At 36.0% G+C, this 27,515-nt stretch overlaps 1 protein-coding gene across 4 annotated transcripts in view; it reads left to right on the top strand.

Moving 5' to 3' along the window:
- CNOT6L (CCR4-NOT transcription complex subunit 6 like) overlaps window positions 1-27,515 on the top strand; it is a 119,458-nt gene that overhangs the window by 63,427 nt on the left and 28,516 nt on the right. For all 4 annotated transcript variants that reach the window (XM_067736336.1, XM_067736335.1, XM_067736334.1 and 1 more), the window contains 3 exons: window positions 12,870-12,959; window positions 23,677-23,745; window positions 26,413-26,570. In XM_067736336.1, the coding sequence (XP_067592437.1) occupies window positions 12,870-12,959; window positions 23,677-23,745; window positions 26,413-26,570 (317 nt within the window). The remainder of the gene's footprint in view (window positions 1-12,869; window positions 12,960-23,676; window positions 23,746-26,412; window positions 26,571-27,515) is intronic.

Raw genomic sequence — 27,515 nt, 5'->3', positions numbered from 1 at the left:
TTACTGTTTGCATGTCATACCTTTTTCTGTGCTTTTACTTTCTATCTATTTATGTCTTTGATCTATAGTGTCTCTCTTCTGGATAGCATATAATGAATCATGTTTAATTATTCATTCTGCTAATCTCTGCTTTTTAATCAGAGTTTAATCCACTTACATTTAATGTATTTGCTGATAAAGTAGGATTCACGTCAGTCATTTTGCTATTTGTTTTCTGTATGTGTTGTGTCCTTTTTGTTCCACTGTTCCTCAATTAATGCCTTCTCTTGTGCTGAATGGATATTTTCCAGTGTACAGTTTAATTCCCTTGTTTCTTTCACTATGTTATTTTGAGTTATTTTCTTAGTGGTTACCCTGAGGATTATAATTAACATCTTAGTTTACAGCAATCTAATTTGGATCAATGGCAATTTAGTTTCAATAATATAAAAGAACTTTGCACCTGTAACTCCATTCACTTCTCTTTTATGCTGTTATCTTTACAAATATCATCTTTTTACATTGTGTGCCCATCGACATAGATTTATAATTATTGCTATATGCAGTTATCTCATATCAGGAGAAAAAATAAAAACAAAAATTACATTTATACTGTCTTTTATATGTGCTATGTAAAGTACCTTTATTGGTACTCTTGATTTTTCATATGGATTCAAGTTACTGTTCTGTGTCCTTTCATTTCAACTAGAGGAATCTCTTTAGTATTTCCTGCAGGGTTGGTCTGCTAGTGAGAAACTCTGTTTGTTTATTTGGTAATGTCTTAGTATCCCCTTTATTTTTGAAGGACATTTTTGCTGGATATAGAATTCTTGGTTGATAGTTTTTGGTTTTTTTTGTTTTTTGTTTCTTTTTCCCCTTTCAGTACTTTGAATATGTTATTCTACTGCCTTTTGGCCTCCATGGTTTCTGATGAGAAACTAGCTGTTAATCTTATTTTGAGTGTCTGTATACCATGAGTCACTTCTGTCTTAGAGCTTTCAAGATTCTCTTTCTGTCTTTGACTTTGCACAGTTTTATTATAATTTGTCCAGGAGTAGATCTCACTTACATTTTATTTTACTTGGAGTTTATTGAGCTTCTTCTATTAATGCTTTCCATTAAATTTGGGATCTTTTGACCATTTTTTCTTTACATTTTTTTCCTGTTCTTTTTTCTCCTCCTCTTCTGGGACTCCCATTTTGCATATGTTGGTACACTTGTTGTCTGATAGATCTCTGAGCTCTGTTAATTTTTCTTCATTCTTTTTTCTTTTCTTCAGGCTGTGTAACTTCAACTAACCTCTCTTCAGGGTCACAGATCTTTTCTTCTACCTGTTCAATACTGATATTGAGCCCTTCTAGTGATTTTGTTTTGTTTTGTTTTATAATTTCTATTTGGCTCCTTTTTATAATTTCGGTTTCTTTTTTGATATTCTCTGTTTGGTGAGATATCATTCTCATACTTCATTTTAATTCTTTAGACATGGTTTTCTTCAGCTCTTTAAGCATATTAAAATACTGGATTTTCAAAGTGTTTTCTATTAAGTCCTTGGGTACAGTTTTTATTGTTCTTAGGGACAGTTTTTATTGATGGCTCTTCTCCGTTTGTATGGGACATACTCTCTTGTTTCTTTGTACGTTTCATAGGGTTTTTTTGGTTAAGAACTGGACATTTAAAATAATGCAGCAACTTTGGAATTAGACTCTCTTCCCTTCCCAGGGTTGTCTGTTGTTGCTGCTTGTTTTATTTGTTGTTTGTTGCTTTAGTGACTTTTCAGAACTAATTCTGTAAATTTTGTATGCTTTGTCATGTGTGGCCATTGAAGCCTTTTTATTCAGTTTATGGTCAGCTAATGGTTGGACAGAGATTTCCTTAACTGCCTGTAACCAGTAAGTCTCCCACTCCTGGCCAAGAGGCTTTGTGTGTGTTTTGGGGCTCACCTTCATTACTCAGTCAAGAAGTTTATAACTCCGCCTTGTCCTTCACTTCCTTCATTGCAAAACCTCAAGGTCAGACAGAGGTGAGAGCTTAGGCTATTTTTAGGTCTTTCCTAAGCATGTGCATAGGCCTCCATGTCCATATGACCTTCTAGAGTCCCAGGCGTATGTCAGAGCTTTTTGGACCACGTAGTGACATCTCATTCCCAAGTTTTTCCTTTTAAGCTTTTTGGTTAGTCAGTTGTTTGCCCCAGCTGTTTCCATGACCTTGGACACCTACAACTTTAAAACATTTTCCAGTAATAGTTTCCTCCTTCCCCTCCAGGAAGAAGTCTTTTAACGCTATGCAAGAGTAGAGGAACCACCCACAGGTCAGATAATGACTAGTGTTTGTGAATGAGGCTTTGAGAGTGCTCCAGCTCAGTTTTGGTTGCTCCAGTGGCTGCCAAGCTGCCCTGGCAATGAGGGACCAGGAGAAGGTTTAAAACTCGACAAATCACTGTCCTTTTTTTCTTGAATAAATACCCCCTGGGTTGCCGTAATCATTTAGTTAATTTCCAGAGTTCTGACATAGTTGAGTCTGCAATTTTTGCTAGCTTTTTTGGGTTTTGTTACTGCTTTTGTGGAGGGGCAAAATTTTGGAGTTCTTCTCTGCCATTTTTGCTGTTCTCCATTTCTTTTTGAGGTGTGGTAGTTTCTGTCTTAGAAGGAACTTATTCATTTCTTCTAAGTTGTTGAATTTATGCACATAAATATTTTTTAATATTCTCTATCCTTTTAATGTATCAAGGGCTGTTCCATCTTTCATTTTTTATGTTTATAGTTTGTGTCTTTTTGTCCTGGTCAAAGAGAGGTTTGTCAATTTTATTGCCTCTTTCAAAGTACCATCTTTTGGGTTCAATAGTAATCTGTTGTTTTCCTATTTTAGATTTTATAGATTTTGGCTCTTTATTAGTTCCTTCCTTTTGGTTTCTTTGGGGGTGTATTTGCTCTTCTATTTTTTAGATTCTTAATATGGAGGTTAGGTCACTGATTTTAGATTTTTCTAATATAAGCGTTTGATACTATTTTCCTCTAAACACTGATTTAGTTGTATCAAAGTACTTGGGGATTTTCCAGATGTCTGTCTGTTGTCAATTTCTAGTTTTGTTATGGTCGGATAGTATGCTTTGTGTGATTTCATTTCATTTAAATATGTTATAGTTTGTTTCCTGGCCCAAAGTATGGTCTCTCTTGGTGAATATTCATGTGTATTTGAAAAGAATGTATATCTTCCTGTTTTTGAGTAGAGTATTATGTGGATATCAGTTAGTTGTTTAACAGTGTTGTTAGGGTCTTCTTCATCTTTGTTGATTTTCTGTCTACTTTTTATATTGGTGCCTGGTAGAGGAGTATTAAAGTCTCAAATACCATCTTGCAACTCTTTAGAGATATTATTCTACTGTATTGTTACTGTACTGTATTCTGTTGTTAATGAATTTTGTTGGCATTCTCATATTTTTTTCTTTAGAAGTAATTGATCCTTTTTCCCTATCTGGTTTTAAAGTCTTGTATTTGCCATTGGCATTCTCTAGTTTGCAGTACAATGTAAAGTGAAAGTTTTCGTAAACTTCTTTGTATATGTTGTGCTTCTTGTATCAGTTTATTCAATTTTTAAAAAGTTAGCTTTTGAAAGTTTGCAGCCTTTTTCTTTTTGAATATTGCCTCTCTCATTTCTCCTCTCTCTCTAATCTCCTTCTGGCTGGGAGTCGGAATGTGTTTACTGTTTATTCCATCTGTGTGTCAGAGTCTAAAATTTCCTCTCATATCCTTGTTTTTGTCGCCTCTGTTATCCTTGGGTTTTCCCAGAGACTCTTTAGCTAGGGTCTGAGGCTTGCAGTTCTTGACCTCTAACCCTTTGTTATATAGGAGCTCTATTGATGTGATGAAGTGTGAAGGAGAGGAAGAGTCCTCTAGTCCTATGATTAGGTCTCAGTCTTTTGGTGAGTCTGAGTTGGGTATCCTCCCTCCCCACACACTAGAGGGGGCTGGAGTGGGATAAGAGAAATATTGGGTTGGTTAGGCTTTGGTAAAACCTCACTTGGTTGTACTCTGGTAAAATGGTTTCCCTTGTGGGCAGAATTGGTTAAGGAGAACATTACTTTCCCTCTCCCCTAACAGAAGCACAGGGGGATTTTTCTCCAGTATTTATAGTGAGAACCCAGTAGGACCCTGGGGAGTAAAACGCACCAAAGTGTGGGGCCCTGCTTGTGTTCAGGACAGCAGTTTGCCCTGTGACCTCAGTTGCGGAGGTGGCAGTGACAACTTCCAGTCTCTTTACACGTCAGACCAGAAACCAAAGTACTGTTCTCTCTTTCTAGAGCTCCAATTCAACGTATATTAAGATTTCTTGTTCTAACTCCCATATTTTTATTGTCTCATATTTTACATTTTCTGGATGCTCAGTGATGCATTCTGGGTAATTTCTTTGAATATAGTTTTCCTGTTCACTTATTTTATTTTCAGCTGTATGTCATCTACTGCCTAACTCACTCATGTTTTTTTCCCCTAGTACTTTATTGAATTATTATTACATACAGTAAAATACCCAAATACTTAAGTATGCTGCTTGACTAATTTTGACAAAAGTAACTGCCTAACTCAAGATGTAGAACATTTCCATCAACCCAGGAAGTTTCTTTTTCCCACTTTCAAGTCAGTTGGAAGCTACTAACCAGATTTTCACCATAGTTGTACTATTTTACACTTTCATCAGCAACTTCTGAGAGTTCCAGGTACTTCACATTCTTTCTAACCACTTCGTTGGTCATTGCATTTTAATTTTAGCTATTCTGATTGGTGTGTGTTGCATTAAAGCTTTTTTTTCACATCTTGTTGGAGTACAATTGCTTTACAATGGTGTGTTAGTTTCTGCTTTATAACAAAGTGAATCAGTTATACATATACATATGTCCCCATTATCTCTTCCCTCTTGCGTCTCCCTCCCTCCCACCCTCCCTTTCCCACCCGTCCAGGCGGTCACAAAGCACCGAGCTGATCTCCCTGTGCTATGCGGCTGCTTCCCACTAGCTATCTACCTTACGTTTGGTAGTGTATATATATCCATGCCTCTCTCTCACTTTGTCACAGATTACCCTTCCCCCTCCCCATATCCTCAAGTCCATTCTCTAGTAGGTCTGTGTCTTTATTCCTGTCTTACCCCTAGGTTCTTCATGACATTTTTTTCTTAAATTCCATATATATGTGTTAGCATACGGTATTTGTCTTTCTCTTTCTGACTTACTTCACTCTGTATGACAGACTCTAGGTCTATCCACCTCATTACAAATAGCTCAATTTCATTTCTTTTTATGGTTGAGTAATATTCCATTGTATATATGTGCCACATCTTCTTTATCCATTCATCTGATGATGGACACTTAGGTTGTTTCCATCTCCAGGCTATTGTAAATAGAGCTGCAGTGAACATTTTGGTACATGACTCTTTTTGAATTACGGTTTTCTCAGGGTGTATGCCCAGTAGTGGGATTGCTGGTTCGTATGGTAGTTCTATTTTTAGTTTTTTAAGGAACCTCCATAGTGTTCTCCATAGTGGCTGTACTAATTCACATTCCCACCAGCAGTGCAAGAGTGATCCCTTTTCTCCACACCCTCTCCAGCATTTATTGTTTCTATGAGATGATATCTCATTGTAGTTTTGATCTGCATTTCTCTAATGATTAATGATGTTGAGCATTCTTTCATGTGTTTGTTGGCAGTCTGTATATCTTCTTTGGGGAAATGTCTATTTAGGTCTTCTGCCCATTTTTGGATTGCGTTGTTTGTTTTTTTGTTATTGAGCTGCATGAGCTGCTTGTAAATTTTGGAAATTAATCCTTTCTCAGTTGCTTCATTTACAAGTATTTTCTCCCATTCTGACGGTTTTCTTTTGGTCTTGTTTATGGTTTCCTTTGCTGTGCAAAAGCTTTTAAGTTTCATTAGGTCCCATTTGTTTAGTTTTGTTTTTATTTCCATCTCTCTAGGAGGTGGGTCAAAAAGGATCTTGCTGTGACTTATGTCATAGAGTATTCTGCCTATGTTTTCCACTAAGAGTTCTATAGTATCTGGCCTTACATTTAGGTCTTTAATCCATTTTGAGTTTATTTTTGTATATGGTATTAGGGAGTGTTCTAATTTCATTCTTTTACATGTAGCTGTCTAGTTTTCCCAGCACCACATACGGAAGAGGCTGTCTTTTTTCCATTGTATATTCTTGCCTCCTTTATCAAAAATAAGGTGACCATATGTGCATGGGTTTATCTCTGGGCTTTCTATCCTTTTCCATTGATCTATATTTCTATATTTGTGCCAGTACCATACTGTCCTGATTACTGTAGCTTTGTAGTATAGTCTGAAGCCAGGAGCCTGATTCCTCCAACTCCGTTTTTCTTTCTCAAGATTGCTTTGGCTATTCGGGATCTTTTGTGTTTCCATACAAATTGTGAAATTTTTTGTTCTAGTTCTGTGAAAAACTAGAACATTGGTAGTTTGACAGGGATTGCACTGAATCTGTAGATTGCTTTGGGTAGTATAGTCATTTTCACAATGTTGATGGTTCCAATCCAAGAACATGGTATATCTCTCCATCTGTTCGTTATCACCTTTAATTTCTTTCATCACTGTCTTATAGTTTTCTGCATACACACACGTCTTTTGCCTCTCTAGGTAGGTTTATTCGTAGGTATTTTATTCTTTTTGTTGCAATAGTAAATGGGAGTGTTTCCTTAATTTCACTGTTAGATTTTTCATCATTAGTGTGTAGGAATGCAGGAGATTTCTGTGCATTAATTTTGTATCCTGCAACTTTACCAAATTCATTGATTAGCTCTAGTAGTTTTCTGATAGCATCTTTAGGATTCTCTATGTATAGTATCATGTCATCTGCAAACAGTGACAGCTTTACTTCTTCTTTTCTGATTTGGATTCCTTTTATTTCCTTTCCTTCTCTGATTGCTGTGGCTAAAACTTCCAAAACTATGTTGAATAAGAGTGGTGAGAGTGGGAAACCTTGTCTTGTTCCTGATCCTAGAAGAAATGCCTTCACTTTTTCACCATTGCAAACTATGTTGGCTGTGGGTTTGTCATATATGGCTTTTATTATGTTGAGGAAAGTTCCCTCTATGCCTACTTTCTGGAGGGTTTTTATCATAAATGGGTGTTGAATTTTGTTGAAAGCTTTCTCTGCATCTATTGAGATGATCATATGGTTTTTCTCCTTCAATTTGTTAATATGGTGTATCACGTTGATTGATTTGCGTATATTGAAGAATCCTTGCATTCCTGGAATAAACCCCACTTGATCATGGTGTATGAAACTTTTAATGTGATGTTGGATTCTTTTTGCTAGTATTTTGATGAGGATTTTTGCATCTATGTTCATTAGTGATATTGGCCTGTAGTTTTCTTTCTTTGTGACATCCTTGCCTGGTTTTGGAATCAAGGTGATGGTGGCCTCGTAGAATGAATTTGAAGAGTTTCAGAAGGATACGTGTTAGCTCTTCTCTAAATGTTTGATACAATTCGCCTGTGAAGCCATCTGGTCCTGGGCTTTTGTTTGTTGGAAGATTTTTAATCACAGTTTCAATTTCAGTGCTTGTGATTGGTCTGTTCATATTTTCTATTTCTTCCTGATTCAGTCTTGGCAGGTTGTGCATTTCTAAGAATTTGTCCATTTCTTCCAGGTTGTCCATTTTATTTTCAAAGAATTACTTGTAGTTATCTCTCATGATCTTTTGTATTTCTGTAGTGTCAGTTGTTACTTCTCCTTTTTCATTTCTAATTCTATTGATTTGAGTCTTCTCCCTTTTTTTCATGATGAGTCTGGCTAATGGTTTATCAATTTTGTTTATCTTCTCAAAGAACCAGCTTTTAGTTTTATTGATCTTTGCTATTGTTTCCTTCATTTCTTTTTCATTTATTTCTGATCTGATTTTTATGATTTCTTTCCTTCTGCTAACTTTGGGGTTTTTTTGTTCTTCTTTCTCTAATTGCTTTAGGTGCAAGGTTAGGTTGTTTTTTCGAGATGTTTCCTGTTTCTTAAGGTAGGATTGTATTGCCATAAACTTCCCTCTTAGAACTGCTTTTGCTGCATCCCATAGATTTTGGGTTGTCATGTCTGCATTGTCATTTGTTTCTAGGTATTTTTTGATTTCCTCTTTGATTTCTTCAGTGATCACTTCGTTATTAAGTAGTGTATTGTTTAGCCTCCATGTGTTTGTATTTTTTACAGATATTTTCCTGTAATTGATATCTAGTCTCATAGCGTTGTGGTCGGAAAAGATACTTGATACAATTTCAATGTTCTTAAATTTACCAAGGCTTGATTTGTGACCCAAGATATGATGTATCCTGGAGAATGTTCCATGAGCACCTGAGAAAAAAGTGTATTCTGTTGTTTTTGGATGGAATGTCCTATAAATATCAATTAAGTCCATCTTGTTTAATGTATCATGTAAAGCTTGTGTTTCCTTATTTATTTTCATTTTGGATGATCTGTCCATTGGTGAAAGTGGGATTTTACAGTCCCCTACTATGAATGTGTTACTGTCACTTTCCCCTTTTATGGCTGTTGGTATTTGCTTTATGTATTGAGGTGCTCCTATGTTGGGTGCATAAATATTTACAATTGTTATATCTTCTTCTTGGATCGATCCCTTGATCATTATGTAGTGTCCTTCTTTGTCTCTTCTAATAGTCTTTATTTTAAAGTCTATTTGTCTGATATGAGAATTGCTACTCCAGCTTTCTTTTGGTTTCCATTTGCATGGAATATCTTTTTCCATCCCCTTACTTTCAGTCTGTATGTGTCTCTAGGTCTGAAGTGGGTCTCTTTTAGACAGCATATATATGGGACTTGTTTTTGTATCCATTCAGCCAATCTGTGTCTTTTGGTGGGAGCATTTAGTCCATTTACATTTAAGGTAATTATCGATATGTATGTTCCTATTCCCATTTTCTTAATTGTTTTGGGTTCATTATTGTAGGTCTTTTCCTTCTCTTGTGTTTCTTGCCTAGAGAAGTTCCTTTAGCATTTGTTGTAAAGCTGGTTTGGTGGTGCTGAACTCTCTCACCTTTTGCTTGTCTGTAAAGGTTTTAATGTCTCCATCAAATCTGAATGAGATTCTTGCTGGGTAGAGTAACCTTGGTTGCAGGTTTTTCTCCTTCATCACTTTAAATATGTCCTTCCAGTCCCTTCTGCCTTGCATAGTTTCTGCTGAAAGATCAGCTGTTAACCTTATGGGGATTCCCTTATGTGTTATTTGTTGTTTTCCCCTTGCTGCTTTAATATGTTTTCTTTGTATTTCTTTTTTACAGTTTGATTAATATGTGTCTTGGCGTATTTCTCCTTGGATTTATCCTGTATGGAACTCTCTGTGCTTCCTGGACTTAACTATTTCCTTTCCCATATTAGGGAAGTTTTCAACTATAATCTCTTCAAATATTTTCTCAGTCTCTTTCTTTTTCTCTTCTTCTTATAGAAACCTTATAATTCGAATGTTGGTGCGTTTAATGTTGTCCCAGAGATCTCCGAGACTGTCCTCAGTTCTTTTCGTTCGTTTTTCTATATTCTGCTCTGCAGTAGTTATTCCCACTATTTTATCTTCCAGGTCACTTATCCATTCTTCTGCCTCAGTTATTCTGCTATTGATCCCATCTAGAGTATTTTTAATTTCATTTATTGTGTTCTTCATTGTTGTTTGTTTCATCTTTAGTTCTTCTAGGTCCTTGTTAAATGTTTCTTGCATTTTGTCTATTCTAGTTCCAAGTTTTTGGATCATCTTTACTATCATTATTCTGAATTCTTTTTCAGGTAGACTGCCTATTTCCTCTTCATTTGTTAGGTCTGGTGGGTTTTTATCTTGCTCCTTCATCTGCTGTGTGTTTTTCTGTCTTCTCATTTTGCTTATCTTACTGTGTTTGGGGTCTCCTTTTTGCAGGCTGCAGGTTCGTAGTTCCTGTTGTTTTTGGTGTCTGTCCCCAGTGGCTAAGGTTGGTTCAGTGGGTTGTGTAGGCTTCCTGGTGGAGGGGACTAGTGCCTGTGTTCAGGTGGATGAGGCTGGATCTTGTCTTTCTGGTGGGCAGGTCCACGTCTGGTGGTGTGTTTTGGGGTGTCTGTGGCCTTATTATGATTTTAGGCAGCCTCTCTGCTTATGGGTGGGGTTGTGTTCCTGTCTTGCTAGTTGTTTGGCATAGGGTGTCCAGCACTGTAGCTTGCTGGTTGTTGAGTGAAGCTGGGTGCTGGTGTTGAGATGGAGATCTCTGGGAGATTTTCGTCATTTCATATTATGTGGATCAGGGAGGTCTCTTGTGGACCAGTGTCCTGAAGTTGGCTCTCCCACCTCAGAGGCACAGCACTGACTCCTGGCTGTAGCACCAAGAGCCTTTCATCCACACGGCTCAGAATAAAAGGGAGAAAAAGTAGAAAGATAGAATTAGTAGAAGAAAGAAAGAAAGAAAGATAAAGTAAAATAAAATAAGATAAAATATAGTAAAGTTAGTAAAATAAAAAATAATTATTAAGAAAAAAATTAAAAAACAAAAAAGAAAAAACGGATGGATAGAACCCTAGGACAAATGGTGGAAGCAAAGCTATAGAGACAAAATCTCACACAGAAGCATACACATACACACTCACAAAAAGAGGAAAAGGGGAGAAAATCATAAATCTTGCTCTCAAAGTCTACCTCCTCAATTTGTGATGATTTGTTGTCTAAAGTAGGGAAGGAAGGAAAGAAAGAAAAAGATAAAGTAAAATACAGTAAGATAAAATATAATAAAGGTATTAAAATAAAAAATAATTATTAAGAAAAAACAAAAACAGACGGATAGAACCCTAGGACAAATGGTGGAAGCAAAGCTATACAGACAAAATCTGACACAGAAGCATACACATACACACTTTCAAAATGAGGAAAAGGGGAAAAAATCATAAATCTTGCTCTCAAAGTCCACCTCCTCAATTTGGGATGATTTGTTGTCTATTCACGCATTCCACAGATGCAGGGCACATCAAGTTGATTGTGGAGCTTTAATCCGCTGCTTCTGAGGCTGCTGGGAGAGATTTCCCTTTCTCTTCTTTGTTCTCACAGCTCCCATGGTCTCAGCTTTGGATTTGGACCCGCCTCTACATGTAGGTTGCCAGAGGGCGTCTGTTCTTCGCTCAGACAGGACGGGGTTAAAGGAGCAGCTGCTTCGGTGGCTCTGGCTCACTCAGGCCGGTGGGGGGGTGGAGGGAGGGGCACTTCGTGCGGCGCGAGCCTGCGGCGGCGGAAGCCAGCATGACGTTGCACCAGCCTGAGGCGCGCTGTGCATTCTCCCCGGGAAGTTGTCCCTGGATCACGGGACCCTGGCAGTGGCGGGCTGCACCGGCTTCCGGGAAGGGGGGTGTGGACAGTGACCTGTGCTCGCACACAGGCTTCTTGGTGGCAGCAGCAGCAGCCTTAGGATCTCATGCCCGTCTCTGGGGTCCGCGCTGTTAGCCGCGGCTTGCGCCCGTCACTGGAGCTCCTTTAAGCAGTGCTCTTAATACCCTCTCCTCGTGCACCAGGAAACAGAGAGGGAAGAGAAAGTCTCTTGCCTCTTTGGCAGGTCCAGACTTTTCCCACACTCCTTCCCAGCCAGCTGTCGCGCACTAACCCCCTTCTGACTATGTTCACGCCGCCAACCCCAGTCCTGTCCCCGCGCTCCGACCGAAGCCTGAGCCTCAGCTCGCATCCCCGCCCGCCACGGCGGGTGAGCAGACAAGCCTCTCTGGGCTGGTGAGTTCCGGTCGGCACTGATACTCTGTGCGGGAATCTGTCTGCTTTGCTCTCTGCACCTCTGTTTTTGTGCTTCCCCCCTCCGCCACCTGCAGTCTCCGCCCGCGAAGGGCCTTCTGTGTGGAAACCTTTCCTCCTTCATGGCTCCCTCCCACTGGTGCAGGTCCCGTCCCTATCCTTTTGTCTTTGTTTATTCTTTTTTCTTTTGCCCTACCCAGGTATGTGGGGGGGGGGGTTTCTTGCCTTTTGGGAGGTCTGAGGACTTCTGCCAGCGTTCAGTAGGTGTTCTGTAGGAGTTGTTCCACGTGTAGATGTATTTCTGGTGTATCTGTGGGGAGGAAGGTGATCTCCAGGTCTTACTCTTCTGCCATCTTCCCGTCTTCCTCCAAAGATTTTTTTTAATAGTTATAAACTTCATTTCAGAAAGGTCTTCAATTTTTGTTTTTTCAAATCTGTTTGCTAGACTATTTTTGCATGCTTGTCTTAATAAATACCGCCTTTATTTCTTAAGAGAATATATAGACTGTTAACAGTAGTTTTTTTTTCGAAATTTGATAAATCTGTACTCTCAGTATTCAGATACCCCTGATCACTGTCATAAAAAAAATTCTTATTTCCCTCTACATTTCATTAACTCATCTTGGTAATGATAGGTTTTCTTTTCACTTGAAATACCTTCCTTTTCTCCATGTGTAGTATAAATATTCTAACTAGGAAGACCCTCGTTTATATCACCCGTTCTTTCTCATACAAGGCTGTTTTTCTTTCAGTTAGAGTATTATCTTCAAAGATAAATGTAGAACCTATGGGTTACTTAAGGGTGCCAAGTTTTGATATTACTTCAGAACTGACCAAGATTAATATGTGTATGTGTGTGTGTGTGTATGTATGTATGTATGTATATATGTGATTTGACACACCCAAATTACAGGTGTACAGTATAAACTGAAATCTGGAAAGAAATAATTCTTCTGAAGTTTTTCTTTATGACTTGCTCAACAAAGAGTATTTAGTTCCTATGATTTCTTTAAATTTATGTAACAGATTAAGTACAGTAAAATTCACTTTAGAAAATTAGTATTTTGTTTTATAGTGTATATTTGTTTTGTCTTCCAATTGTAACTCTTACAGATTTTATTTTTCTCTTTGTCTTTAGGCAATCCTTTATCACAGGATATTCTCAATTTATACCAGGACCCAGATGGAACCCGAAAGCTACTGAACTTCATGCTTGACAATCTTGCAGGTAAATATTAATGACAAAGCAGTAAACTCTACAGATATTACCGTTAGCTAATAGATCACATGTTGCTTAAGAGCTTCTGACCATTTTATTTTAGTTGTTGTTATTATTATTTTTAAAATTTTTTTATTGGAGGCATCTGACCATTGTTTTATAACTGCTTGTAGTATTGAAGTTCCTGGCATTAGTATATTCCATGGTAGTGGGACATTCTTCTTTTCACGTACTGAGTGCTTTATGTTAGGATCATTAGTTAAATTATCTTATTGAATCTTTTTAGGAATCTAGGAGGTAGGAATTTTTACTGGCATTATACAGATGCAAATTCTGAGATTCAGAGAATAAAGTAATTTACCTAAGTACACAGCTGATTAATGCCAGAGCTGTGAACTCAAGATTGTCTTGCTCTTAATCACAAAGATACATAGTTATCAATTGTTTGAATTTGATGCAGAATGTTTGGAACCTACATATTGTGCACATTTTTCATGAATGAAATGACTTGTTTGATTCACTACACATCTGTGGAAATTTTGAAAGCAAGATTTTAATTAAGAACACCAGATTTATCTGATCAAAATAGTGGTATTCCAAATGAAAAATTTTTAATGTAAGAAAGCTATTAAGTATTTGACTTAAAACTTGTTTGTTTGTTTAAACACTCAAAATATATTTAAAAGAATGGAGATGCTACTAAATTCAGATATTTTTCTTGGAATAATACCTTTCTGAAATACAGAATCTTAAAACAGAGTTAGAGAAATCTAGATCCCAATAGAGGCCATCATCACAATATTTTGGCTGTACTCTTTTTAATTGTATTATAGAAGACACCCACCTACATACAAAATTTTAAAAAAATCGTAAGATTTACAATAAGGTGAAATCAAATTAATGTAATTTAAAAGTTTTTTGGTTGATTGATGAGAGAGAGATAACAAACTTATTAGAGAAGTCCTTTTAGTAAGAAAGTAAGAATATGTGGCTGTTAAGTTGTATACAAAGCATGTGTATGTTATTTCCTTCTTGTTTAAAAATTAAGTATCTCTTGTCTCTATGGATATAGCCTGTTGACCCAGCCATATGGCACGTGTGGTGTGTGTGTGTGTAATTTTTAAGGCGTTTTTCATGTGTTTTAGATATAAGCTCTTTGTTGATACATATGTTGCAAATACCTTTTCTGGTGCTCTTGTTGATTTTCCACTCTCTTAATTTGTCTCTTGATGAACAGAAAAAATTTAACATACTCTGCTTTATTGATCTTTCTAGTGTGGTACTGCTTTTGTGTTCTCTTTAAGAATTTTTCTCTACCTCAAGCTCATGAATGTATTCTCCTATGCTAGTATCTAAAAACTCCATTTTTTACTTGTAACACTTAGAGCTATAGTCTTCCCAGAATTGAGTTTGTGTAACACAGGAGTCAGTTTTTCCATGTGTGTATTAAATTAACCCTTAGCCATTTATTGAAAAGACTGTCCTTTCATTACTGTTTTTTTGTGCCATCTTTGTCATGAATCATCAGTGTTCTTATGGTATTTCTAGATTCTCTATTTTTTGTTCTCTTCATCTAGTCTTTATGGCAGTATAACATTGTTCTTAATTATGGCAGTTTTGTAAAATGTTTTGAGATACAGTAGAGTAAGTCTTCCCTCTTGATTTGATTATAAAGTCTTGGCTAGTTTTGGCCCCATGCTTCTTTTGCCTTGTATTTTCATTAAAATTGCTAGAAACAGCTTTTCAAATTTCTCCCCTCACCCAAGTGTAGGGATTTTGATTGGGGATACAGTTGACTCTTGAACAACACAGGTTTGAACTGCACGGGTCCACTTATATGCAGATTTGTTTTTCAAAAATAGGATCTATAGGATCCACGTTTGGTTGAATCTGTGGATGTGGAACCGTGGATATGAAGGGCTGACTGTAAGGTTATATGCAAATTTTTGACTGTACAGGAGTCAGGGCCCCTAACCCCTGTATTGTTCAAGGGTCAACTGTAGATTGCTTTGGAAAGAATTGACATGTTTGCAACACTGGGTTTTCTAATCTAACAGTGTAGAATATTCTTTTATTTATTGTGCCTTCTCTAATTTATTTAGTTTTAGGTTTCTGTGTATTGGTCTTGTGCGTTTTTATTACATTTATTCTAGGTATTGACTTTTTTGATGCTTTTATAGTCTTTTTGAAAATAAATAGTATCTTAATGGATATTGCTGTTTTGTGGAGTGCAATTGAGTTTTGTATACTTCGTGGTATTCCCACCTTGCTGAACACTTGCTAAATATGTATTCAACCACTTTGCTCAATTCATTTTAATCCTAATGCATTTTAATGTCAATTTACGCAAGCATATCATCTGTAAATTCTACTTTTAATATTATTTTTCTAATTCTTATATCCTTTATTCTTTTTCTTTATTGCACTTGCTAAGACCACCAGTAAACTGCTAACTAAAAGTGATCATAATGGTTATCATTTAATTTCATAATTTATTAGCTTTTAATAATTTATATTTAAGTAGGACGTTCACTGTAGTTTTTGTTTTTTTTTGCGGTACGCGGGCCTCTCGCTGTTGTGGCTTCTCCCGTTGTGGAGCACAGGCTCCGGACATGCAGGCTGAGCGGCCATGGCTCATGGGCCCAGCCGCTCCGCGGCATGTGGGATTCTTGCGGAATGGCGCACAAACCCGTGTCCCCTGCAACGGCAGGCGGACTCTCAACCACTGCGCCACCAAGGAAGCCCATTCACTGTAGTTTTTATATTGATAGTTTAATCAGATTAAGGGTTTTCTTCTATTCCTAGTTTGCTAAGAGAGTCTGTTATTTTTTTATTTTTTTGCGGTACGCGGGCCTCTCACTGCTGTGGCCTCTCCCGTTGCGGAGCACAGGCTCCAGACGCGCAGGCTCAGCGGCCACGGCTCACGGGCCCAGCCGCTCCACGGCATGTGGGATCTTCCCAGACCGGGGCACGAACCCGTGTCCCCTGCATCGGCAGGCGGACTCTTAACCACTGCGCCACCAGGGAAGCCCTGTTATTTTTTAATATGAATAAATGTTGAGTTTTATCAGATGCTTTTTTTCTGTTAAGATGAGTATAAAATTTTTGTCCTTTATTCTGATAATTTGGTAATTGCATTGATGGTTTTTCATATTACCACCTTTGTATTCCTGGAATAAGTCCAAGTAACTTGTAATATATTATTATTCTTTTTATATATCCCTGTTTCTATTTGCTGATCTTTTACTTAGGATTTTTTGCATGTGTGTTTGAGCGAGACTGGCCAGTAATTTTTCTTGTCAAGTTTTAATATAAAGGTTATGTTGGCCTCATTAAAGTTTTAGGGGATTATTTTATCATTTTCTGTTATTTAGAAGAGTTTATTTAAGATTGGTATTCTTTCTTTCTTAAATATTTGGTAGAATACATCTGAGCCTGGGGTTCCTTTGTAGGCAGTTTCAATTACTGATTTAATTTCTTTAATAACTATAATACTTGTCCGATTTTCCATTTCTCTTTTTATCAGTTTCTGAAAGTTTTTTTTGGTAATTTGAATATTTTATCTAATTTTTCAAATTTATTGGCATACAGTTGTTCAGAATATCTTTTTATGAGGTTTTAATGTCCATTTAATATATTGTGATGTCTCTTTTCCATTCCAGATACTAGTTGTTTGTGTTGCCTCTATTTATTTCATGAATAGTCTTGTCCAGGGATTTATCAATATTTTCTTTGAAGAAAAGAACCAATTTTTAGCTTTTTTGGTCATCTCTATCATACTTTTTTTCCCACTATCAGTAATTTCTTATCTTTACTTTCTGCTTTCTTTGGGTTTCATTTGCTGTTTTCTTTCTAACTTCTTATAACACTTAAATCTTTCACTTTTAGACATTTTTTTCCTCTGATGTATTCATTATTAAATCTCCCTCTAAACATGACTTTTAGCTGTATCCTTCAAGTTTTAATTTGTATAATTTTCATTATCATTCAGTTCAGCATATTTCTCCAAGCACTCATTTCTTCTTTGACTGATGAGTCATTTAGAAGTTTATTTTTTTATTTTTAGGGGAGTTTTTCTAGTTTTCTTTGTCATTGATTCCTAGCTTAATTCCATTGTGGTCAAGGAACGTACTCTGGTTTAAATTCTAAAAATATGTTATATATTAGCCAGCTCATGCTTAATTACTTTTTATAAATGTTAAATATGTACTTTAAAAGAATGTGAATTCTGTAGTTGTTTGGTACAGCATCCTATGTATATTAAAGTTTGCTAATTTGAATGTGTTATATGTACTTAGTGATTACTTTGTTTTTATTTATTACTAATAGAGCTATGTTAAAATATCCCACTTTGATTACAGATTTGTTTATTTCTTCTTGTAGTTCTTGCAACTTTTAATTATATATATTGAGAATATATTTTCATGTGTTTCATCTTTCTGGTTATTTGAAGCTTTTATCATTATGCTATTCTTATTACTTTCATATTAATATAGCTACATGAAAAAATATAGCTGCGTGAGTTCTATTTTGGTTAGAATTTGCACTGTATATCTTTTTTCTGTTTTTTCTATGTTAAACTTTTTTGTATCCCTATATCTTAGTAGTTTCTTCTGTCTTCTTACTTCGGGTTTATTTTGTTCTTTTTCTTGTTTGAAGTAACAACTTAGATTGTCGATTTGAAATCTTTTCTCATTTTCAATGTAAGAATGTAGCACTATACACTATAATTTCCCTCTCAGAACTACTTTAGCTGTATTCCATACATTTTGATATGTTGTATTTTCATTTTCATTCTGTCCAGTGTATTTTAAAAAAAATTTCCTCTGAGTCTTCCTCTTTGACTCATGGATTATTTAGAAATATGTTACTTAATTTCCTGTTGTCTGTTACTAACTTTTTGTTTGATTCCAGTTTGGGACCAGTTGGGAAACCTTCTGTATTATTTCAATTCTTTTAAATTTCTTGAGGTTTGTTTTATTGTCTATCTTGTGGTTTGTTGGGTGGAGTATTCTTCACATGCAAATTAGATCATGCCAGTTGCTGGTGGTATTTAATTCCTCTATATTTTTTGTAACTTTCTGTCTAGTAGTCTTACCAGATGTTATAGTGCTAAAATTGCCAACCATAGTTGTGGATTTGTCTGTTTCTCCTTTCAGCTTAGTCAGTCTTTGCTTCATGTATTTTGAAGTGGTGTTGTTTATGTATACATATTGAGGATTGCTACATCTTCTTGATGAATTGATCTTTTTATCATTGTGTAATAACCTCCCTTGTTCCTAGTATCTTTTTTGCTCTTAAGTCTACTTTATCTGATGTTAACATAACCACTCTGCTTTTTTTTGGTTTGTTTAATGTTTACGTACTCTTAGATTCAGCTTCACTATGTGTATGTGAAGTGAATTTCTTTTATTAGTGTACAGTTGACTTATATGTCATGATTTTTATCTACTCTGCCAAGATTCCACTCATTTAATTTGTGTATTTATTAGACCATGTACATTTAAAATAATTATTGATATGTAGAACTTGAATCAGCCATTTTGATACTTGTATTCTGTTTGTTTCCTTTGTTTCTCCTTCATTTATCTCTTCTTGGTTTCTTGTGGGTTACTTAAACATTTTTTTAGGATTCCATATTTTATTTATGCTGTTTTAGAGTATATTGTCTTGTATAGTTTTCTTAGTCGTAACTTTAGATATCACAATATACATACGTAGCACAGTCTATTGATAATGGTGTCTTATCACTTTAAGTGAATTATTGATGCCCTACTTCCATTTGTGTCCCTTCACCCTCCCCACTTTTTAATTTTTTTAATTTTTATTTATTTATCTATTTATGGCTGTGTTGGGTCTTCGTTTCTGTGCATGGGCTTTCTCTAGTTGTGGCACGCGGGGGCCACTCTTCATTGCGGTGTGCGGGCCTCTCACTATCGCGGCCTCTGTTGTTGCGGAGCACAGGCTCCAGACACACAGGCTCAGTAATTGTGGCTCACGGGCCCAGTTGCTCCGCAGCATGTGGGATCCTCCCAGACCAGGGCTCGAACCCGTCTCCCCTGCATTGGCAGGCAGATTCTCAACCACTGCGCCACCAGGGAAGCCCCCCACCCTCCCCACTTTTAAAATATTATTGTCCCTAGTATTTCCTCTACCTGTACTAGGTACCACACAGGCGTTACAATTTTTGTTTCAGCCGTCAGATACGATTTAAGAAGCTTATGCGGAGAAGATTAATCTGTTATATTTATCCTTAATATTAGTCATTCTCTGTTCCTTCCATTTTGATGTTCCATTTCTTCTGTTACGTTCTTTCTGTTTAGAGAGCTTCCTCTAGTCATTCTATAAGGGCTGGTCTGCTAGCAACAAAGTCTTGTAGTTTTCCTTTGATAACGTCTTTATTTTTCCTTGATTTATGAAGGAAAGTTCTGCTGGATACAGAATTTGAGGTTGACAGTTCTTTTCTTTTAGCACTTTATCACTTCCTCTGGCACCATGGTTTTAGAAAAGAAACTTATTGTTCCCCTTTAGGTAATGTGTCATTTCTCTGAGGTTTTTGTCTTTAATTTTTAGCAGTTTCATTATGATGTGTTTGGTGTGGCTTACTTTGGTTTTATTGTTTGAAGTTTGCACATCCTCTTAAACTTGTAGATTTATGTTTTTATTAAATTTGAGAGTTTTTAGTCATTATCTCTTAGAATACTTTTAAGTCTGCATTCTCTTTCTGAACTCTGATGATATGAATCTTAGATCTACTGTTACAGTCCCACAGGTTTCTCAAGCTCTGTTCATTTTTTTTTTCAGTTTCCTTTTTATTGTTCCTATTGAGTAAATTCTCTTGATGTGTTCTCAAATTCAATCATTTTATCTTTGGTTATCATTATTATTGTGCCCTTCCACTTCTTTCCTTGGGTTTTCTGTTTTTTCAGTTTTCAAGAGAATTTGTAATTACTTTTCGTAGCAGCTCTATGATAGCTGCTCTAAAATTTCTGTCAGATAATTTCAACATCTGAATCATCTCTGTGTTGTTGTCTGTTGGTAGTCTTTTCTCACTTAAGTTGTGATTTTCCTGGTCTTTGGTATGACCAGTGATTTTCAGTTGTGCCCTGGATAGTTTGAATATTCTGTTAGGAGAGTCATGACCTTTTAAAAACCTCAATAGCAGGCAGCCAATTTAGGTTTAGCATGTGGGTTCTGTTGGTCCTCCCAGGCTCAGCTGGCACCCTCTCTGTGGGGAGACCAGGCCCAGTGCTGCCAGCCACTGGGAGGTGTGGGAAATCAGAACTTTCCTTGCATGCCTCGCCACCCTGGGTCTATTCCTGGTGGCTTCAGGGCTGTCTCGCACTTAGTGTGGCATGTGTGGGAGATAAAAATGGGAGAATTGTTTTTATCACCTTAGAGGTATGATGCTGAAAGACGTATTAAGATGTCAACTGCTGTTCTTCTTTTCATAATGAGAATAGACTTATCTTCAATTTTGATCCGAATCCTTGTGCTGTGTCTAGGACCATGTAGATTTATCTATTAAACAGTCTTTATCTGATTTGATAGTTGGCCCATATAACTCTGTATTCCTCTCCTTTGTCATATCATCGGCTATGCAATTTTATCTTTGAAAAAAGTCAATCTTAAGTATGTGCCACACATGAATATATTATTCTCCTTGTAAGAAATACTTAAATTCCGGTTAAGACTAGATTTTCCTTTGACCACTACCTTTAATTCCAGTCCCCTCCGTGTAAGTAAACACACTTGTAAGTTGGATGTGTATCCTTGTAGGCATGTCTATAGACATTACATATAAAAATTATACCAGTAGAAGTTTTATGGTATTACTTTGCATGTGTGTTTTAAATTTTTTTCTAATAAAATATATCCTATTATTATAATGTATCTTATTATTTAATTAAAATGTATCATATATATTTTTCTACTTTTTTCTCACTCAACAGTATTTCTTATATACCTTTCCACTTTAGCACACATGTATCTTTTTTCTTTTAAACTGTAGCATAGACTTCTGTGAAATGGATAATAACCATTTACCATTGCTTTTGCTGTCACAAACAGTGGCATAATGAATATCTATTTGAATGCTGCTTTAAGCAGATAGGGTTGATACCAAGAAATAGAATTGCTGGGTCACAGGGACATGAATGTTTTAAATTTTAAAAGATGATGCCAGTTTGTCCTCCCAGAGAGCTGTACCAATTTGTATTCCCACCAGTTGTACATGCAAGTATCTGTTTCTTATCCCTTTCACCAACCCTGATGTTAGTAAACTTAAAATTTTTTTTTGTCAATTTGGATAAAGACATGCTATCTCATTTTTTAATGTTTCCTGGTTACTGGTGAGATAGAGTATTTTTTCCTATGTTTTTGTTCTTTGGTTGTTGTTGGGGAATATTATACGTTTTACTTACACTGATATATTGTGCTGTATCAGTTAAGATATGGGAAGCGTCAGAATGTTGACATCACCTTACTTGTCTTATTTTGATATCTTTTGTGCTGTCTGAATGTTTAACCATTTGCTAATTAGGATCCCAGCAGCTAAAAAGTTCCTTGTTTACTCTTCATTATATTTACATAATGAGCTTTCCATTTTTTGAGGTAGTTGCCAAGATTCTGGCATGGCACTCCTAGCAGGCATGATTATTTTCCAGGATTCAGTGTGTTGGACCAGCTGGATGGTTTGTTTGTCATCTTATGATGACCTTCATATGGACTGTGCAAAATAACGTTCATTTCACTTTGTGAAAAGCATGGCTGCTAAAACAGGCATCCTTTTTAGGTAGACTTCAGAACATCAAAATGATTAGTAAAGTGAAACTTTTTTTAGAGGTCTTGGATACTGTGGTCAAAATTTCTATGGCTGGATGATGATGGAGTGTTTTTGTTTTAAAGGAATACATTTCTTATCCACTGATTCCCTGGGTAAATCTGTAAACTCTAATCAAATTGTTCTGTAACTGCAAATGTGTTTAAAAGGGAGAAGAAAAAGAGGAAGTTAAATCTTAATTTAGGAATTTTCTTTCATCTGATAGTTTGGTAACATTTAGTTCCATAGTATTGACAATCATATCTGAGCAGTTAATGTTTAACCAGTGCCTTCCTTTTTTCTGTATAATGTAGCTCTAATCTCTTGCTTTGCATTGACATTATGAAAGAGAGAAAGAGTAAAATTAGGAAATGAAAGCCCTGTTAGAAAATTCAGTAATTTTTATTATGCATGCATATTTGTTTTTTTTATTTTAAAAATATTTGAATATTTTGTTCGTCAGTGTGTTGAAACTTCACATAGCTTTGATTTACCAGCTGGGAACAAAGCTGGGTCAACACAATTTATATGTGTAATTAAGACATAACACCTTACTTAAGTTTTTGTTTTTGTTTTTTTAACATCTTTATTGGAGTATAATTGCTTTACAATGTTGTGTTAGTTTCTGCTGTATAACAAAGTGAATCAGTTATATGTGTACATATATCCCCATGTCCCCTCCCTTTTGCGTCTCCCTCCCACCCTCCTTATCCCACCCCTCTAGGTGGTCACAAAGCACCCAGCTGATCTCCCTGTGCCATGCAGCTGCTTCCCACTAGCTATCTGTTTTACATTTGGTAGTGTATACATGTCAGTGCTACTCTCTCATTTCATCCCAGCTTACCCTTCCCCCTCCCCGTGTCCTCAACTGCATTCTCTGTGTCTGCGTCTTTATTCCTGTCCTGCCTTTAGACACTATAAAACTCTTAGAGGAAAACATAGGCAGAACACTCTGTGACATAAATCACAGCAAGATCCTTTTTGACCCACCTCCTGGGGAAATGGAAATAAAAATAAAAATAAACAAATGGGACCTAATGAAACTTAAAAGCTTTTGTGTAGCAAAGGAAGCCATAAACAAGACCAAAAGAAAACCCTCAGAATGGGAGAAAATATTTGCAAACAAGCAACTGACAAAGGATTAATCTCCAAAATATACAAGCAGCTCATGCAGCTCAATATCAAAAAAACAAACAACCCAATCCAAAAATGGGCAGAAGACCTAAATAGACATTTCTCCAAAGAAGATACACAGATTGCCAACGAACACATGAAAGGATGCTCAACATCACTAGTCATTAGAGAAATGCAAATCAAAACTACAATGAGGTATCACACCAGTCAGAATGGCGGTCATCAGAAAATCTACAAACAATAAATGCTGGAGAGGGTGTGGAGAAAAGGGAACCCTCTTGCACTGTTGGTGGATGTAAATTGATACAGCCGCTATGGAGAACAGTATGGAGGTTCCTTAAAAAACTAAAAACAGAACTACCATATAACCCAGCAATCCCACTACTGGGCATATACCCTGAGAAAACCATAATTCAAAGAGTCATGTACCAAAATGTTCACTGTGCACTATTTACAATAGCCAGGACATGGAAGCACCCTTACTTAAGGTTTTAAATAGGTACTTTTTTATAAATACTGTGTAAGTATAAATGCCACTACTGAATTTCCTCATGTTCTTTTTGGATATTAGTTAAGTGTTTTATGCAGAACTCTTCGTCAACTTTCTTCAGCTTCTAAATCTTCGTTATATTTCTGTACTATATTTTTAAGTCAGTTTGTGAGGCATTATAGCTGAAGAGAAAACAGAAGCTGATTTGACATTACAAAGCAAATGATACTGATTTTAGAAAGACATGAAAATATGTTTAAAAGAATATATATTTTTTCCAGTTCATCCAGAGCAGCTTCCTCCGAGGCCATGGATTACATTAAAAGAACGAGACCAAATTCTGCCATCAGGTAAATAGTTTTTCTTATTCTTCCTTGACTTTTTTCAGATATACTTGAAATGCCATTTGGGCTTTGTGATAAAATTGACAGGCCTTCATTTTACCTCCCCTGAGTAGATGCGTTTTAAAATACTGATCAATAGACTTAAAAGTCTGCCCTAAGGCTTATGTACAGGGATCTCATACCTTTCACAATGATGCAGCTCTTGGTTTTAAAATTAGTTCGTGTAATAGAGCTTTCCAAGTGGCATCTTCACATAGGGTTTGGTGATTTAAGAAAAATGAGTAGTAATGAATTTTCTTCTGAAAAATTTTAAACTACTTAGATACTTTATCTTTCTTGAGTGGGTAGGCTGATAATGCTTTGTAGAAGGATAATTTAGACTGAGTTCAATTTACTGTATTGGAAACAAAATACGATACCAGGCCAAGGGTATAGAAATGATATAGGGTGAAGATTTGAGCAGTTTAATTATATGATTTAGCATTTCTAGAACTGCAGTAATGTAGGAAATAGAAACCTTTGTCTTTTGGTGCAGACCAATGATGATTTGACATTTATAGGGCTTCTTACTGCTCATTAGACATTTTATGATTGGGAATTCTGCTTAAAATAAGTTGTTATGAATTAATATTCTTCTTAATCACAAGTGATAGTTTTCATGATACCTAATTTTGTTTTAAAAATGAAAATTTTACTGTTTTAATATGAAGGCAAACCAATCACTGAATACTGATACTTAATTTTAAAGAGTAAACCACAGAATTTATTATGTACTTTTACAACAATATAAAGCCCGTCTTTTTTTTTTTTTTTTAATTTAAGCTAAGAAGTGGAAGGATTCAGAAAAAATCATTTGCTTAGGTATCGGGAGATGTGCGAAGTGTAATGTGTTCATGGTTCTATTTATATTTTAATAACACTGAGAAATATTATCATATTAGTACATTTCTGTATCTTCTAGAGGTAATAATTTTAAAACCACCACACTCTGGAGCCATAGTATCAGCCTGTTCTAAGAGGTACTGTATCAGTGTTATCAAGAATAACACTTCTGTTATCAGGATTCACATTGATGGTCTGAGTAGAACGAATACCTCAGTTTTTCTACAAAGCCTTAAGTTAGGCAGATTTATTTTGTGTTTAGCCTTCCTTAATGTGTAATTAATTGTTCCCTTTCTGGTATTAAAATGATATTAAAAACACCATTTTCTAGTTCTTCAAAGTAATCCCTTTCTGAGCACGAGTTAACATAATCTTGAAGAAGATCTTTCCTAATATCACATACCTTCATTTCCATTAAGAAGAGGAACAACAGAAACAAGTTTTCATTAGTTGTTGAATTCTCAAGTAATGTGTTCTTGCGTTTTCCTTTTTGAAAAACCACTATGGATTTTTCTTGGGATGTCTGACTTCCGTGAGTAGAATCAGTGCTACAAAAAACAAAAAAAAAGATATTAAAAATGCCTTTTACTTCTGATGCATAGGGAGATGTGTATAATAACTAACAATGGTTAAGGGTGATTTATAGCCACAAAACTATAATGGTAATTAAACTATGTAAGAATTAATCCCAGATAGTGAAAAGAGGTACCAGTATACAAAATGGCCACCAGTCAGATTTCCAGGGGACCGTTGAACTAAGTTTCTCTTAATACCTTTCCCATCATCTGACTTTGAATCAACTTCAATCAAGTGTTACTTCATTCTTGGATTCCTCACCTTTTATTAAGTACTTGATTCTCAACTGTGTCTGCCCATTACAATCACCTGGGAAGCTGTTTAAAAATATTAATACCCAAATCCTAATATACTAACTTAATTAGTCTGGAGTAGGGCGCTGAGTATCAGCATTTTTTTTAAAAAGTTCTACAAACTGATTCTAATGGACAGCCGGGATAGAGAATTAATGATAAAAATCAGGGCTTTTCAAACTGGTGTGCATGTGCATACGAATCACCTGGGGAGTTTGTTAAATTGCAGGTTCCAATTCATTAAGTCTTTGTGAAGGCAGAAATTCTTCAGTACTGAGTTCCTAGGTGGTAACTGATGCTGCTGGTACTTAGAGCACATTTTTGAGTAGCAGGGATACAAGCTGCGTTTTCCTATTAGTTTGCTTGTAGTCCTTTTATAGGCATTTTAAAATGAGAATTTAGTTTTAGAAATGAACATTTGATTTGGTAAAAAAGGATTCTCTTATGACTGAACTTTGTTAGTCCATATTCTTCTGGCTTAGAGCAGTGAGAGCATTAAGAGGCCCAAAAAAGTATTAAGTATGGATATTTTGTTAATACAAGTTAATGAAATTAGAGCCTTTTAACGAGAAAAATTAAAATTTACTTTTATTCCATTTATAGAGAAAAGTTTTGCTCAGTAAATTATGTGCAAAAAAATGACATTCTGATTTAAAAGTTGAACTTTTATTAAAATATTCTAAAAAATCACAAATATGAAGTATTAGTCTAATTCTGGTAAAAGGACTTTGATGTGATGGATTCCAGTGAAGTTTTATAGGTATAGTTTAATGGAATCTTGCCCAAGGCATTTCACGATGATGATATTTGGGGTATGTTTGTGTGGCATGTGTGCTTGTGTAGGTGTATATGTGATATTGCTTTAGAAAACATTGCCTAATTTTCTCCCTTTTGTCTGTTGTTTTTTTCTCCCACTTCTTAGCATCATTCACGGTTATGTGTTACAATGTGTTATGTGATAAATACGCCACCCGGCAGCTATATGGCTATTGCCCATCCTGGGCATTAAACTGGGAATACAGGAAAAAGGGAATTATGGAAGAAATTGTTAACTGTGACGCAGATATCATTAGTCTTCAGGTAACACTATAGAAATTAAATTGTCTTTAACTTAAAGGTGAACCTAAAAATTATAGAAGATCTTACTTTTGGGAGAGTTCCTGTGTTCGAAGGAAAACCCAAAGCAATTATTTTCTCTCCTCTTAAAAAAAAAGAACAATTTTAATAAGCACCTCAGATATTTCTACAACTTCTAGAGAAGTTAGAAATTTTGAAAAAATATAAAGAATAATGGAGGGGGCTTCCCTGGTGGCGCAGTGGTTGAGAGTCCGCCTGCTGATGCAGGGGACATGGGTTCGTGCCCTGGTCCGGGAGATCCCACATGCCGCCGAGCGGCTGGGTCCATGAGCCATGGCCACTGAGCCTGCGCGTCCGGAGCCTGTGGTCCACAACGGGAGAGGCCACAACAGTGAGAGGCCCGCGTACCGCAAGAAAAAAAAAAAGAATAATGGAGGAAAACACCTAATCCCATATCCCAAATATAGTTGCTGGGTTAAAACTTCTGAAGTATTTCTTGTACACTTTAAAAAAAATTCACTTGCCTATTTATTTACAGATATGTACAGATATGTTTTCAAAATAGAGATCACACCATTGATGTGTTTTGTACCTTGTTTATTGCACTTAACACACTTCCTATGTTACTAAAATTCCTCAAAGCCAATTATATGAATATATATTAATTGATTTAGCATTTTCCCTACTGTTGGACATTCAGGCTGTTTATGTTTTCACTGTTACAAAATCATGTTGTTATGAGCATTAGCATACATAAATCATTATCTTCACACTTGATTATTTCATTTGGAAAGATTTGTTAAAAATATGTTATGGGTCTAACTTAATAATTACTACTTTAACACAGACCATTGGATTATTGGTATTCAGGTACCTAAAAATTCCTTAAGTAGAATTTTTTGTTGGTAGATCTTAAGCTTTTCACTCTTGAGTATCATTTCTTTCTAC

Source organism: Pseudorca crassidens, chromosome 4 (assembly GCF_039906515.1).
Source record: "Pseudorca crassidens isolate mPseCra1 chromosome 4, mPseCra1.hap1, whole genome shotgun sequence".
NCBI lineage: Eukaryota > Metazoa > Chordata > Mammalia > Artiodactyla > Delphinidae > Pseudorca > Pseudorca crassidens.
Note: the sequence above shows the minus strand (reverse complement) of the source record. Positions and strands in the feature narration are given on the sequence as shown.